General features: G+C 41.4%; 1 protein-coding gene across 1 annotated transcript in view; it reads right to left on the bottom strand.

Moving 5' to 3' along the window:
- The window catches only part of GRB10 (growth factor receptor bound protein 10), a 145927-nt gene that overhangs the window by 81136 nt on the left and 49239 nt on the right, over positions 1 to 15552 (bottom strand). The window contains exon 3 of the mRNA XM_054285067.1: positions 3869 to 3962. Within this exon, the coding sequence (XP_054141042.1) occupies positions 3869 to 3962 (94 nt within the window). The remainder of the gene's footprint in view (positions 1 to 3868; positions 3963 to 15552) is intronic.

Genomic DNA, 15552 nt, shown 5'->3' with positions numbered 1-15552 from the left:
TGGGGCCCCAGCTCTGCCTCTCACTACTGGACAGAGTACAAGTACTGTAGGCTACACACTGCAGAAAACTTGTCATTGTAAAATTTTAAACATTTGTGACTGTTGAATCTTTTGCAAAGTGAGAAGGAAAAAGTTTTGAAAATAACAATACCTGACATTACCTCTCACTTCCTCTTGGTGTTTTTGAAGATGGTAAATAATTGTTTTGCTTGTATCTTCACCTCCTACCTTTTCCTCTTCAAAAAAGCCACATAGTTTAGACACATTTTTCTTCTCAAGCCTAGAGGCTTTACTACAGCTTCTGGAAGGACTGTTCCAGAAATACTTAGACTTGCTGGTTATTAAATGCCAAACCCTGGCTGGCTGTAGCTTTTCATAGGTTTATGAAGCATATCTGTTCTTTTACATTAGTGGATACTAGCATTGTTCAGCAAGACAGCTTGTTCTTTTCTATTACATTTGATTTATGAAGTATCCTATGGGGAATATAGGAAAGACATCATAGCTCATAGTCTTCGTATTTAATACCTTAGCAAAACTTGCCCAATTAGCAGAATCATTGAAAAGTGATAAACTAAATAATGGCTTAGATATAAAATATCTATTTGTTAAAGTAAGCAAGTTTATTAGCATGCCTACACAAAAGCAGTTATTAAACTATTTACAGGAAAAAATACTATTCCATCTGCACTCAATTTTGCACATTAAACTTTCATATTAAACCTCAATAAGTTTCACATTAAACCTTCCTATTCTAAAGACCCCTCACTTCACAGAACTATCTTCTGCTCCCCAATCTTTACAAGACGTTCTTTTGAAAGAAGAAGCTGAAGAGTTATAAAGCATCTGCTTGTGTAAAAACAGTGATTCAGCAGGAAACACGTACTTGAAATACCCTTCACAAGAAAGGGCTTATTCACATGGGGACAGTTGGCAGGGCTATCTCAGTCTCCACTTGAATGCTCTTTTTCCAGTTTGTGTTAAAGGGATTCAGATGCCTGGGAAGAAGCTAATCACCATTTTTATAGGCTCTGGAAAGCAGTATTGGTTCAGAACTGCAGGTGCTTGTACCGAAAGCTCTCCCAGCGAAAAGCAAGGGACCACAAGTTAATGTTCAACAGAAACTGGCAAATCTGCTGCGCTCACTGAGCAACGTGGTCAGGTGTGAACTGCAAGTGCACACATAAAACAACGTAACAACTACGGCTGCTCAAAGTTCAGCTGCAGTGTTTAACACACAATACACTAAAGAGAAAAAGGCAGAGAACACCTAAACAGGAATTATTTTAGCCAATTCTAATCCTTTCCCAATTTCTGCTCATGCCAATCACAGAGCTTCAGGACTTCTAATAAGCATGTGCTTAAGTCAGCAAGTAATGTTGCCTCTAACTGGAAGCAAAAAATTGCCATAGTCTGTTCCAAACATCTTTATCATCAACATAATCAAGGCATACCACCAAACATTAATTTGCAGTGGTTCTGCAAGTTGCTTCTGGACACAGGTTTACTCTTTTAAGCTTTAAACCAGTGTCAGTGCCAGCCAGGCTTTAATAGAAAGTAATGGATAACAAAGTTTAGTTTAAGAATAACAAAAACCAAAGCAAATAGTGGCCACAGAACGTAAAACTCCATTTCATGTTAATAATCTAATCTTCCTATTTACTGTGTGACTAATATGACTGTATTGGGAGCTAGCTCAGACCATGTCACAACTCTCTGAGCTGAAGCTCTTCATGTTGTATTTTTCTATGTTCTATTCATTAATCCGGAATTCTAGAATATATGCCAGCTCTAAAAATACTTGTACATTCAAGTTCTAGGACAAGAATATTTATTTCATACTCTATGAAAAGAGCATAGATGCTCCTACTTGGGCAGAGTAAACACTCAAGACATGACAACATCACACGTAGGGCCACTTCCATTTCCAAGAGGGTACCAAAGCAGCAGTGACCTTGCTTCTCCCTCCAACACTGCAAAAAGGCAGAGCTCCTACAGCCCAGCTCAGCAATAAAGGCCACCATTGAGCATTTAGGTTTCAGTTCTTAATCCAGACCACTGACACAACAGCATCAAGATTGATACTGTACCGTGTACTTACTGCAGGAAAAAAAGTAGAAAGATATTAGAAACAGTGGATTTGATTGCTGTCAGTCAGCTGATATAAAAGAAAAATCCCAAACAAATTGCGGATGCATAAGAAATCTTTACCTCAAAAAGTACTAGGGAAAAACATTAAATGGATCTTGCTTGACCAACAGGCATTGAACTGCCAGTACCCCGTATGCAAATCAATTTTTTTAAAGACAGTTGTTTCCTAAATTATTTTGAACATTTGTCTCAAAGTGGCTGAGCCACATGTCAGGTGACACTGTCAGGATCCTTTTTCAGTACAACAATATTGAGAGAGGAAAAGAAGGATCTGAAAAGGAAGTGGGAAAGTGTCAGGCTGCAAAGCTGGCGTTCTGCCATCCAAACAGAGTATTACCTATTTCTTCTATAAATGTTCAGACTTCAAAAGCAGACCTGCAGACACATGCACTGTAACACATGAGCCCAGACCACACAGGATGTGCTCCCCCCAACACAGAAATCCCTTAATTAAAGGAGGGTAATTACAAATAGCTTCAGAGGTCACATGTATAGATCTGTTCCACAATTTGGACATCTTGACATAGGTGGAAATAATATAACAAACATTATTAATTCTAAAACACATGAAAAATTGAACTTCTAAAAAGTGTTCTGTGCAAGTAAAAATGCCACTATACACTGCCTCTGCCACTGTAAGTTTTAGACAGGATTGTATTGCAACCTGTTGCCTTCTCTTTTCAATTGAAAACAAAACTTTAAAAAAACACAGAACACCTGGAGCATGGAAAGGGGAACAAGTTAAAATACAATCCTCATTACACTCTGGGACTTGTTTGTGCAACTTTAATTGTCTTGATAATCTACAAGTCATGAAATTTGAGTCTTGCTGCCCTTGACAAATTAAAAAAAAGCTGAATTTCTAAAGGAAAAGTTAAGCATATAATGTTTGGCAAATATTTTAAGTAATATGCTTATAAACTTTTTTGGTTTCAGTAGTCTAGTTCTGTCTGCATTACTATGATTTGTTGCTCTGATGAAACAACATTTGAAGATGACCTTCAAGGACTTGGTTTCAAATTAAACCATCAGGAAGCCTGAGGGTAAGAGGGTTCACTGCTTAAAAGAATACTATTATCAATTATTTCAAACCTAAAACAATAAAGCTGAGCTGAACAGTCTCTGCAATAATAGTAACTGTTGTCCTTTAGGTCTCTGAACAGACAGAAATCAGTGAAGACAGAGTTTTAAGATTTGTTTTAGATTTTTATGAATGGTCCTGTTGAATTACAGAAGCTAAACTATTACACCTGCATTACAACATCTAGTTCAGGGCTATCTTTTCACAAATGAGCTGATTTCTGCCATGGAAAGCAAATAAATGTGTTGGGTTTTTTTCCTTCTCCTACTGCAAACATTGAGCCAGAGCCTGTCTTATGGCAAAGATTTTTTTTAAATGCAACCTTAACATTAAAAATGTTGAATTTAATGTCAGTATGTTCCTCTTCCCCGCTCAAAAAATGTGAGAATGGAGAATATCCCTATCCCCCAGGATAGTAATCTATCTTGGGCTACAAGGTCTGAGATGCATACAAGTCCTTCGTCACTTTCACTCATAGCTCAAAGGACAGCTGTGACAAAAACCGATTTCTTCAGCTCTCCTTCTCCAACCATCCAGGACATTTTCTTTTTAACCCAATGAGAAGAAACAGCCATGGAGGCAAAACAATGCCTGCACTTGCCTGAAAAGCCTGGATTTCCAGGCACTGTTCCTTACCTTGGTGGTTCAGGGAGATGCGGTTAGATGGTTCTTGGAAACCTGGTTCCACCAGATCCCGCCGACCATGAGCTGAAGTCTGATCTACATTGTCCTAAAAACAGAAGAGCACAATATCTCATCAAAACCAGGTATTCTGTACTCCCTGCAAGCTACATTACATGGAGTCAAACCACCAATACAAAACAAAAAATTCTGCCATGCCTCTGAAAGGAGAAACCAAATGTCAGAGAAGGTGGGGGAACAGATCACAGGGGGACACTAGGCTGTCACATTAATACGTGTGGCATGGATCCAGAATCAATGACTGTGCTGTTGGCTCATCTGTACACCAGTTTGCGTTTCAAATGGAGAAACAGTGATGTAAATGCACTTCCTAGTTTAACAAAAGTTTCTTCTTGCACCAAATTATGCAGAGGCTTGGGGCTTTGTTTTCTTTAATTCCAAGTCTGTGGCTTAGGGCTTTGTAACTAATTAACTGGACTGAAACAGATTCAGTAGTGAACTACTAAACCTCAAGAGAAATCAGAAGTTCAGTTTAGAAAAACATCCATGGCTCTGGATGCCAACCTGTTGTTTTTTCATACTGGAATTCTCACAAGATCAAGTTTCATGAAGTTTTAACACAAACTGAATTTGGCTAAGTCTAAAATGCCACAGTTTCTCACAGATCTTGCCAAAGAAGACAACTAGGAAAAATCAGGAAAATTTAAATATGAACAAGAAAATAGGAAAAGCAAGGTAAGTCACATTTTAGAAGAATGAGCTTTAAAGCAGGTGCGTGGTTTTACAAAACTGGCATACCTTTGCATACAGCAGTTAAGGGTGGGTATGGAAAAGTGAGCAAAGTTGTTTGCACTGATGTATCACCAAGCATAAGCTGCTGCTGTGATATACGTGGCTACACACATGATCCCACTGTGCCCCAAGTGTGGGCTAAATACACAATGGCATGACCTGCTTTTATGTCAAAACAAAGGAACCACCTTCATGGCAAATGACGTTGTAATTAAGGCAGAGCAGAAACAAGCACACCGTGAGCAGGGATTCAACCACACACAACCATGAGCCCTCGGTCCAGCACTGACAAAGTACCAGCTAATGCTCAAAATCATAATGGACATAGTGTTTGGGGACCAGAACTGTATATAGTTATACAGGATATGAAATAAATTATCTCTTCATCAGAGGGACTGTCTCAGCAAATGCTTGAACTTTGATTCAAGCACTCAAGCACTGCTCTCAGGTGTCATCACCATCAGGGATCAGTTCAGGAGCCCACAGGCATTTATAAGACAGAAACTGACAACAGTGGTATGACTAAGGAAGGTTTTTATGAGTAAACAGTGTATGATAAGATACAAATGGCATCCATCTGTCTATGCCAGATACAACTGGGACCACTCAAACGTCTGCCTCCATACTGGCTATCTCCCCTTACAGCTCTTTACATTCTTTGCACTGATTTTCACAACACTGGCTGTTGTTTCAAGCACCACATCTCATTAATCTCGTGAGTTTTTGTAATTGCTTCTCAAGAATCAAAAAAACCCCAAACCACATCAGACCTTCTATCAGCACAACTGTCTTTGTTCTTACTTCCTTGAAACACAGTGGTATTTGTTAGCTCTTCCACTGGAGCTAACTGAACACTTACTGGGAACAAGCACCTCACAAGCTCCTGTTTTCATCAAATCCCTTGCAACCACAGGGTATCACATTGTAACATTAAAAGTACTTTTGGAGCACTAGTCATTCTCACTGGATTTATCTCATTTTCTTTGGAATGCCACACAGCCATTACTGACTTGACCTACAGCATGTCCATTTTAAATCTGAGGCAGGAAATCTGGGACTTGCAGCATAAGAAGGCAACTGCAGAAATTACATAGAAAATTATGAATCTGTTCCTCAGAAAGTTCAGTTGTAATTCTTCCAAGGTGCCAAGGGCAACAGTGGGGAGGAGATGCTTATCTAGAAAAGTTTCAGTCAAAACTTAATGTTGAAGCTGACTGCTCTCAGTACAAAGGCTAAGAGGTAAGCATCACAGGCATGGATAACTCAGCAGAACATTCCTCCCCAGCCCAGAGCTTTTCTCAGTGCAATTCCCTCCATGAAATACAACATGACCAATTTTTATAGGGTAGCTAAAACCTCACAGATGCAGTTTAGCAGCATTAGTTACACTTCCCAGGAAGAAGTCACAATGTCAGATGCAGTGACAGATTGCCTCTTGGCTTGGAAGAGCAACGGGGCACCCCAAAAGAAATAAAAGCTGGAACAAGAAAATCAGCTGTAAGCTATTTGTCACATATCCAAATGTGTTTTCAGTTGCCCCAACATACAAAAGTCCCTTTTGGAAGGCAAGATTCATGAAATACTAGGTAGTAATAAAGGTGAAATGGGGCCGAGATGCATGATTTTACATTTGGGTTTCCCACAGCAGTAACACACAAACACTTAACTGAGACCTTATTTCAAGGTTTCACCTGGCTCCAGGGCCATAATTCTTCAATTAAACCATAGTTTTCTTTTTTTTTTTAATTAGCAATTGCCAAAAATTTATAGGAAGAGGATACACCCTCTCTGGAATCACCTTACATCTTGTATCAGAAGATGCTGAGAACCACAGGCCTTACTCACAAAGTTAAGCCAAAGCCATGGAAAGGTAGATCAAAGTTTTCAGAGGCAGAGGTTGCAGTGACTAATGACTGCTGGTGCTGCCCTTGTAAAGCTGATGCCCCTGCCTGTTTCGCCGGGTGCAAATGCCTGCCCACAAGATCCAGAGAGTTCTCTGGCAGCCTGAGCAAAACAGGGAGGCGAAGGTTTCCTCCGGACACTGCGGGCCAGCAGAGCCCAGGTGCTGAAGCAGAGCGACAGGCCGTGCATAAACAAAGCCACACCTGGCAGAGCAATGCGGGCAGCGGGGGGGGAAGGTAAGGGCGGTGAGGTTTAAAGAGCCAGGGGGAGTTTCACATGACCCTCGGGAATCTGTTTGTGTCCGTTGTGCACAGACAAACACCGGCACCCGGCCAGCTGCAGCGGAGAGCACATGCTGGAACAAGGGTAAAAGAAGAAAGGGGAGGGGGGCAGGAAATAAAGTTATATAATTACTCTGTGCCAGCAGCCTTGTTGTCGGGCCCCAGCTCAGGGCTGAGGCTGTGGCCCCCAGCAAGGTGGGCACCTGCTTTGGTCCATCACCATCCTCTGCTGCAGCTGAAAGCGGCCTCCAAACAAGTCATTCCTCTGCTTCATGGTTTAATCCCCAGCTCTCCCTCCTCTTCCAATAAATGCTCTCAATATGAAATTAAAGCATGTTACTTAACTTACTGTACCATCCAGCTATTGTAGTATTTTTAGAAGCTAGCTGAGCATTAGCCCTCGCTGACTTTTTGTATGTGCTGTTTTCTCTGTCAGTCGGCCTCTGCAACCAAGGATGATTTAATCTAGTCACTAGCAAGAGTGCTGGAAGGACCTGAAGCAGGGTCCTTTAAAGCATTAGCATTTCATAAAGCCAAACACACCATCATTACAGGTCAGATTACAGTGTCCTTTTGCAAACCTATGTTGCATGACACAAAATGTGACGTGCCTGCATCGCCTTAAGAGCCAAAGTCCACTCATAGACAGTGTTATCTCTACGTATCAGTAACCAGGACAATCTAGATTTATTTTTCAATCTATAACCAAGCCTTTCAAGTTGCACTCCTTAACTATGACATACAGTGTTTGCTGCTGTTTGTGCTAGCACAAAATAAGCATTTCAGTTATCTAAGAAAACATTAAATCTCATCTTTTAATCAGAGAATCAGCCAGACATATACTACAGCAGCTCTGCTGTCTGCACACGTGCTCTTTAATCACCTCTTTGGTTCCAAGCGCCACTGTTCCCACCTGCAGTTTAGCTCAGGAGAGTATTTATCAGTATGAGACAGCATTATTAGACAGACCATTGTGCTGCTACCACTCTACTGCTGCTTCTCTCATCCTAGTTTTTTCAGCAAAAGTTATCCAGTCAGTCCTTCAAGGTAATCTTACAGGTAAATAGTGCTTAGAGAAGGGAGGAGGCAGATTTGAATGTAGAAATAATGGAGTATCATTTATACTTCCCTTCTCCCTCATCCTTCATGAAGAAAGGGGTCTAGCATAAGAAGAGACAGAGCAGCTTTCTGGAGAAGTCTGGAAATCCCCTGAAGGGTTCAGCTTCTTCTAATTTCAGCAGTCTCTGCAAGTTTACAAGATGAAGAAAGGCTACAAGTGGCAGCACAGTTTCTCAGAAGCTCCTGGGAGCATGGCCAGAGTGAGGATGTCCAGACCACCAAGACGACAGTCCCTGGTTTTGGATTTATTGTAGCTGCCTGCAAACCCACAGTGCCATGCCCCTGAACAAAAGGTTCAATTGAGCAAGAGTCATGCGTACTCATGCCAGCAGTCCCACAGCAACAGATCAAGATCATGACATACTTCTGATGTTTGTACACCGTCCAGCACAACAGAAAGTAAAGTCAGACGTGCTGACGGGTCTCATGCAATTTAGGAGACTATCAAGGCAGATATGCCTCAGTTTGCAGAGAGGGCACTCCTGCCAAACAGGAGCTCCCTGCCAACCTGGCGGTGCTCCTTCATCACACCAAGGTACGGGTCTTAAAATTAGCTGAGCGTAAAAAGAAAATTAGCAAAGTCATTATTTGAACCACCAAGCTTTACTCTGTTCAGGGAACTTGTGTAAAGCAAAATTAAAAAAGCACCTTAAGTTAGCAGAGACTGAGGAAGCTATTGCAGAGTGCTCAAGTCTAAGTGGTTCCCAGACAAAAAAGTGACTACAAAAATTCACTGAAGCGGTGAACACCAAGGGCTGTAAAAAAGTGGACACAGCTCCAGGCTTCAGGAGCAGAAAGGGGATACTTTGAGAAATTATACCCCCTCTTTGTATCTACAACTTGTTGCTCTTAGAAGAAAGACACAGATAGACAAACATTTCTTTATCTGACTCAGTACTGTTATTCTTAACATGCCCCTGGAGTTTCCTTAGGCAATGAACAGATTAGACAGCACTTCTTCTGAGGATGCTTCATAAGAGTCTTGCTTTCCAAACAAAAGACTGTTTGCATTTATGTAAAGTAACTTCCTGTACCGCTTTTTAAGCTATGCTGATTCTTTATACCATGAATTTGCAGCTTTGGTTTACTTCAAGCATTGAATGTACAAAGAGGATAATAGACTCAATTATGCTAAGTGCCGAGTAGCCAGCTATTCATCTAGCAAACTTTCCTATAGCTTACTGGTATCCACAGCCTTCCAGAGTTCCTGCACACTCAATTTTACTCTTAGCCCTGTGAAGGCAAACACACAGGCTATTACAAGAATAAATCCAACTGACATATCCAGACCAATATTCAAATTCTAATCCAAACTCCAAAAGTTGATTAGTAATTCATATGACGTTCCTTTCTTAAAAAGACAGTAGCACAGTCCCCTACCAGTCAGCTGTTTGGTACAATGTGTTTTCAGCAAGCTGACACCCCAGAGTTTGAGGAAATGTACTCCAATTAAGATCCTGAGGGAAGTGCAAGGTTCTTGGGTTTGTCCAAAGTCACTGCTTTGCAAACAATTTCAAGTTTACTCAAACAGCATGTGTATATTTTACTGTTTTCTGCCAGTGTGTTTAACATGTCATACAAATAAAGAAAACACAGGCTTTGCATACTAGGCAAAAAACTTTAAAGCGCATTCTCAGACAACCCACATATTACATAATTAAAGACCTGTAACCTGGTTTCCTGCTTCTTAACTATAGTCATTTGACTAGGTAAGAGCCAAGTGAAAGGCTCAGTAAGTCAACAGAGTAACTGTGAACCTAGAATTTTAGCATTCCCATTGCTAAGAAAGCTTGTACAAACAAGGGCTTAAAATAAAGCCACTTAGCTTTGTCAAAAGTTGGGCTTTCTCTCCTGAAGTAGCAAAGCCACTAACTGCAGGAATCCTTCTGATTTTACAGTACTGGCTGTCAAGACTGGGAGCAATAACCCTGGAGACCAAGAACAAACAAGCCAGTTCGGGATTAAAGGAGCAGCAAAGGCAGCAGCACATTCCTCCCAACACACTACAGCACCTCCAATCATCTGTGCCACAAATCACTGAAAACACACGATAACCTGGCAGGGTACACAGACCTGTTGTGATCCATACATTCCTACAACCCTCAGCAGAATTACCAGCCCACCACACAACAAATAAGACAGCTACAACAGAGCAGGAATTAGCAAAGGGAGAAGGAAAATGAGGCCGACAGAAAAGACAGACCTGCGTCCGTGGTCCATGTCTCTGCAGTGGCAGAGAATTTGTTAAATGAATCACAGGAATTATATTACGTCCCATGATACAGGGGAAGGCAGAAAGGCTTGTCAGTCTGACCTTGGAGGAACTTATCTCCTGACCCCCCCCCGGGCTTTAGCAGCTCACTGATCAGAAAACCTTCAAGTCTAAAAAAACCTGGGGGTTTGGACCCTGTTGTCAACACTGAAACCCCATGGTGTGCATGCCCTGAGCCACTGAAGTGCTTCTTCCTAAAAGCTATAGCCCAACACAGTTATAGAAAGCACTGCTATAGCTGAGCCAAAAACTTATTTTTCTGAAGGTGCTTCAGATTTATTTTTAGGAGTCTAGTTTGTGACTTATCACTACCTGCACTGCAATTGCTATCACGGCAAGCCAAAAAGCAACACCACCCAGCTTCTTTCTGTCAGCCCCTGCCCCAACTCCCAGTGTCTCTTTGGCATCCAGGAAATTAATTAATTAATTAATTAATTAATGTAGTCTACCAAGGGCTGGACGACAGCTAGCAACCTCCAACAGTATCTGGTAGCAGCTGTTTACTCCTAAAAGGCTTTTCTCCAGTAAGGCAGGGGTGAGCACAGTGAGTGTTAGCTGACAGCTCCAGCAATGCACTTTTACAGCATGCATACAGGCTAACACTAGAGATTCAGCTTCTCTAGGCTGATCTTTGCAAAACTGGCATTAACAGAGCTTTCAGAACCCCTGAACCCAACATTTGGCAAGAATTCTCTCACTAGATGCAGTCCTCTCTTAGTAGGAACCAACCACTTCTGCAAAAATGGAGCTGTCTCCCCATATTCTGCACAGAGAAAATGGATAGTATACTCCATAGTGCACTTCTTGGACCAGAATGACATTTATTATGGTAGAAGAAAATTCAGTGCATCATGGTTGCTGTCTTTTAATCAGTGAGCAATGAGGGAATCCAACTGACAGGCTTAGAAATGCTAAAAGCTTTGTTCTATTTTTAATGACACTAAAACCACTGTGGCTGTTAGAGACAGTTTACATAGTTTACAGCTAAAATAAAGTACTGGAATACAGAAAAGAAACAATTGCACAAAATTGTCAGTGAAGGCAATAATTCCTTAAAGGTGTCATCACCTATGAAGTACTTAGAAAAACAAAGTATTAACTTACCAACAAAGTTTCCTTTAACTTCTTTTTTTTCCTAAAACAAACTAGACCTCTTTTCATTTCTAACAAAACACCACTGAATAAATGAAGTTTGCATTAGGAAATTCTTCACAGTAGGAAAGATGCACACTTGCATGGAAATTTTGTTTCTTCTGCTGGTGCCCACAGAACCTGATAATGTATCTCTAGCTTGTACTTAACTGTAAATTAGCCTTACCTCCAAAGCAAGTCACTTCCACTGGCAAGGGACTGCCACTGACAAAGATACATGTTCAAAGCTACATCCTTTGCTACATGTTCTAAGGTCTTTGGGTTTGATCAATACTGACTCAAACATTGAAGTCCCTGAAAAATCTGATATTTGTGAGAGTGAACTGTACTTATCAATAGGAATTAAATTTAAAAATTGAGTTTTCTTACCATGAGAAAGTATAGCCTAAAGCAGTATGTCATATTCCTTTTTTTTAAAGAGGCTTTTCAGTTAGATCTTGTATCAAAGAACTGACACATAACAGACTACAGTACTTAAACTGAGCCAAAAGCACAAGTTCATACGTGTTAACTATACTGGATGGCACTCACACAATCTAGGGAGTAATGCAACCCACAACAACGTGTTGCTGCTCATAAAACCTTTAGCCTATTCAAGAATCCTTACAGGGTCACTCTCCATATTTTGTCCAAGTTTCTTAAGTGCACTGTCAGACTATATTCCTTCGTCATCAGAAGGAAAATTTCAGCATCACACACTTGCTAACACACCTGTCCAATCTGAGAAAACACCTTCAAAATTATTTCCTTTAAACTTGTATTAAAAAAAAAAAAAAAAAAAAAAAGAAAAAGAAAAAAAAAAAAAGAAGGAAGAAAAAGAAAAATCTCATCTATAATTTTGGGGGAAGCTGTAACACAGAAAGAAAGTACGGGATATTTGATCCTTTCCAACACACTGGCCTCCCCATGCTCAGACCTGTGAAATACAAGGTAGCTCATCTGTTCCACTTGGCATCAAATCTACTACAGCTTTGGTTATAGCAGCACTGCTGGCCAGCTGCTTCCAAGAACACTGGCTTTGGGAGTCAGGTTTTGACAGCTTCCTTCTACCACATGGACAGGAGACGTTCCGCAAAATGCCTCGGACAGTCTGTCCTAGCACAGGCTAATGATGCCCTGAATTAACCTTGGAAAGCTCAGTGCTTGAAAGGATGAGCTGGTGGACTCTGGATCTGGCACTGCAGCAACACATTTGTGTGTGTCAGACCAGGGGAGGGAGCAGAGAAGGGAAGACGCCACCTGGGTTGAAAGAACCACTGTTTCCATACAAGTGCATTCTCTTCAGGAATTTATATTCAAATCTCTATGCTCTGGGAAGTGGCAACCACAGCAAGACAACCTAAATTACATTTAAGAGCATTACATTTAAGAGCATGCAAGCTTATAGCTAGGAAGCCCTAGACATCAAGACAGATGAAACTCAACAAAGGAATGCAAGTACCATGAAACACAAAGGCATTTATACCATCTGAACGTGGGTCTGCTCTCTTACTTAGCAATAGTGCTATCCCCCTTTTGTCTTTGTGATGGTTCAGCTTCAAACTGAGAATCTGAATGGGCCAACAAGTAAACGTGGGTCCCCACAGCCCTCGACAGAAGTGATAAAATTATAAACCTCCTGTGGGGAAGGAGCCACTGTGCCCACATGTACCATTAAAATTTACTGGATGTCAGTGAACAAACTCACCTTCTAATGAAATTGCTCTTCGGGTCTTCAAACTGATAATCTGACCAATTTCAAGTGTCACATTGAACAAATTCATACAAGACTACTTTGCTATCCTTCCTTGCTTCAACTATTAGAAACATGGACCTCATCACTCTACTTTCTAGGCAATTTTTTCAATATCTGAAATTTAGGTACCCCTCCCCTCCTTCCCAACGGTGATCCTTGGTGCTAGATACATAATTAACAGGTCTAGAAGTGCCTGTCCCATCTGATCAAACCTATGATCCTGATTACCTGGACCACACAACTTTCTGCTCAGATAAAGATACATTCTCCTGTTACATGGAGCTATCTGCCCCAGAACTCACTGCTCACTTCAGACAGGGGCATTTGTAGTTCCGGTGACTTGCTCTCAATTCAATACAGATTTAACTCTTTACACATCTCTAAAACAGCAAGGCTTACCAAAAACAAACAAAAGACATTTCAGAATCTCAGATATGGGGCAAATGTTTATACACTTCAGTTGACTCCTCTATACCCTACTTAAACCCCACATAAATCACAGTCTACCAGCCTAAGGCACAGTAATTATTCATGATTAATAACCTAGCATCAGATCTTGTATTGGAACAGACTGCTGTGTTCTCCCCATGCCAAATATCAGGGTTACAGTCAGAGCAAATCAGTAATGTAGTTTATGCAAAAAAATACTGGAGTCTAAGAAGCAGTCTGCAAGATATGGGTACTTAAAATAGTTGTTTTGTACTGCATATTTAGCAGTAATGGGTTACTTTGCAAGCCTTCAGAATAGGGAAAAAAACAAACCAAAAACCACTCATCATTACCAACAGAACAACATACCTGAATGTCTGAATTTCTTTCCTTAATCATGTATGAATCTCATTTAACCTGTGCAGCTCTCAGAAAGTCACACACATAACTGAATCTTTTACTGTGATGTTCAAAACAGTGTTCCTGAAAAAAAAAATCCTCACAGTGATGCTGTATCAGACTTCATTAAGTTGCCATCCTCAAATGTTAGCACACGGTTATGTGTTAGCAAATGGTTGCACGAAATTTCTAATACAAATGATGCTGCAGCCTGCATTACAGAAATACCAACATATAAATTGTCAATTCATAACAGCTGGAAAGAAAACAAAAATTAAGATAAGACTAACAACAGGAGCCATCCTGACTACTCCGGTGCATCACTGTCTTACTCCAGTTTCTCAAAATGAAAGAAACTCACAGGGCTCAATATAGGGCCCAGTTCTCTTCAGTGTCTTTACTGATGATGCGGATGAGGGTATCAAGTGTACCCTCAGTAAGTTCATGGGCAACACTAAGCTGGGTGGGAGAGCTGATCTGCTGCAGGGCAGGAAGGCTCTGCAGAGGGATCTGGATCAAAGGGACAATTATATGAGGTTCAACAAGTCCAAGTGCCAGCTTCTGGACTTGGGTCACAATAACCCCACACAATACTCCAGGCTGGGGAAGAGTGGCTGGAAAGCTGCCCAGCAAAAAAGAACCTGGGGGCGCTGGTCAACAGCAGCCAAACACGAGCCAGCACGTGCTCGGGTGGCCAAGAAGGCTGATGGGATCCTGGCTTGCATCAAAAACAGGCCAGCAGTGCCAGGGCAGTGATCATCACCCTGTACTCAGCCACACTTTGAGTGTCTGAGTCCAGTTCTGGGCCCCCACTACAAGGAGGACATAGAGGTGCTGGAGCAAGTCCAGAGAAGGGCAACAGCACCGGTGAAGGGTCCGGAGAATGAGTCCTACAACAGGTGGCTGAGGGAGCTGGGGGTGTTCAGCCTGCAGAAAAGGAGGTTTGGGGGGACCTTGTTGCTCTCTACAACTGCCTGAGAGGTGGCTGTAGCCAGGTGGGGGTCAGCATCTTCTCCCAGGCAACCAGTGACAGGATGGGAGGACACAGCCTCAAGCTGCACCAGAGAAGGTTGAGGTTGGACATTGAGAGGAATTCTTCATGAAAAGGGCTCTTAAACCTGGGACAAACTGCCCAAGAAGGTGATGGAGTCACCATCCCTGCAGGTGTTCATGACTGCACACGGAGCCTAATACCACAGTCTAGTTTACAGGGTGGTTCTCTGTCAAAGGCTGGACTCAATGATCTTAGAGGTCTTTTCCAACCTAAATGATTCTGATTTTCCTCATCTTCATTGTCCTTAGAAAAACAAATATTTAGGTTTGACTATGGTAAAATCCAAGCACCTCAAAGGTACTTTTTAGCCTGAGAACTTCTCTCAATGCTCTGCCTAGTTTAACTATCTCTGTCTAACTTTCAAAAATCTAGGTACTATATGAAATATGCATCATTGTTACACTTGTTCTCGTATCAATAAAAATATATACTTGCATCTATCCATCTCAAGGTAGTGGCTGCCATGTTTTCCTTTCCTTGAGGAAAGGGAGCTAATTGCAAGTAGCTCTACCAGTTATCCTGCATTAAGAAGATGGCTTTATC

This window comes from Melozone crissalis, unplaced genomic scaffold, assembly GCF_028551555.1.
Source record: "Melozone crissalis strain CALT ecotype California unplaced genomic scaffold, PUWL_Pcris_2 ptg000042l_1, whole genome shotgun sequence".
NCBI lineage: Eukaryota > Metazoa > Chordata > Aves > Passeriformes > Passerellidae > Melozone > Melozone crissalis.
The sequence above is the reverse complement of the archived record's forward strand: the minus strand, read 5'-3'. Positions and strand labels throughout refer to the sequence as shown.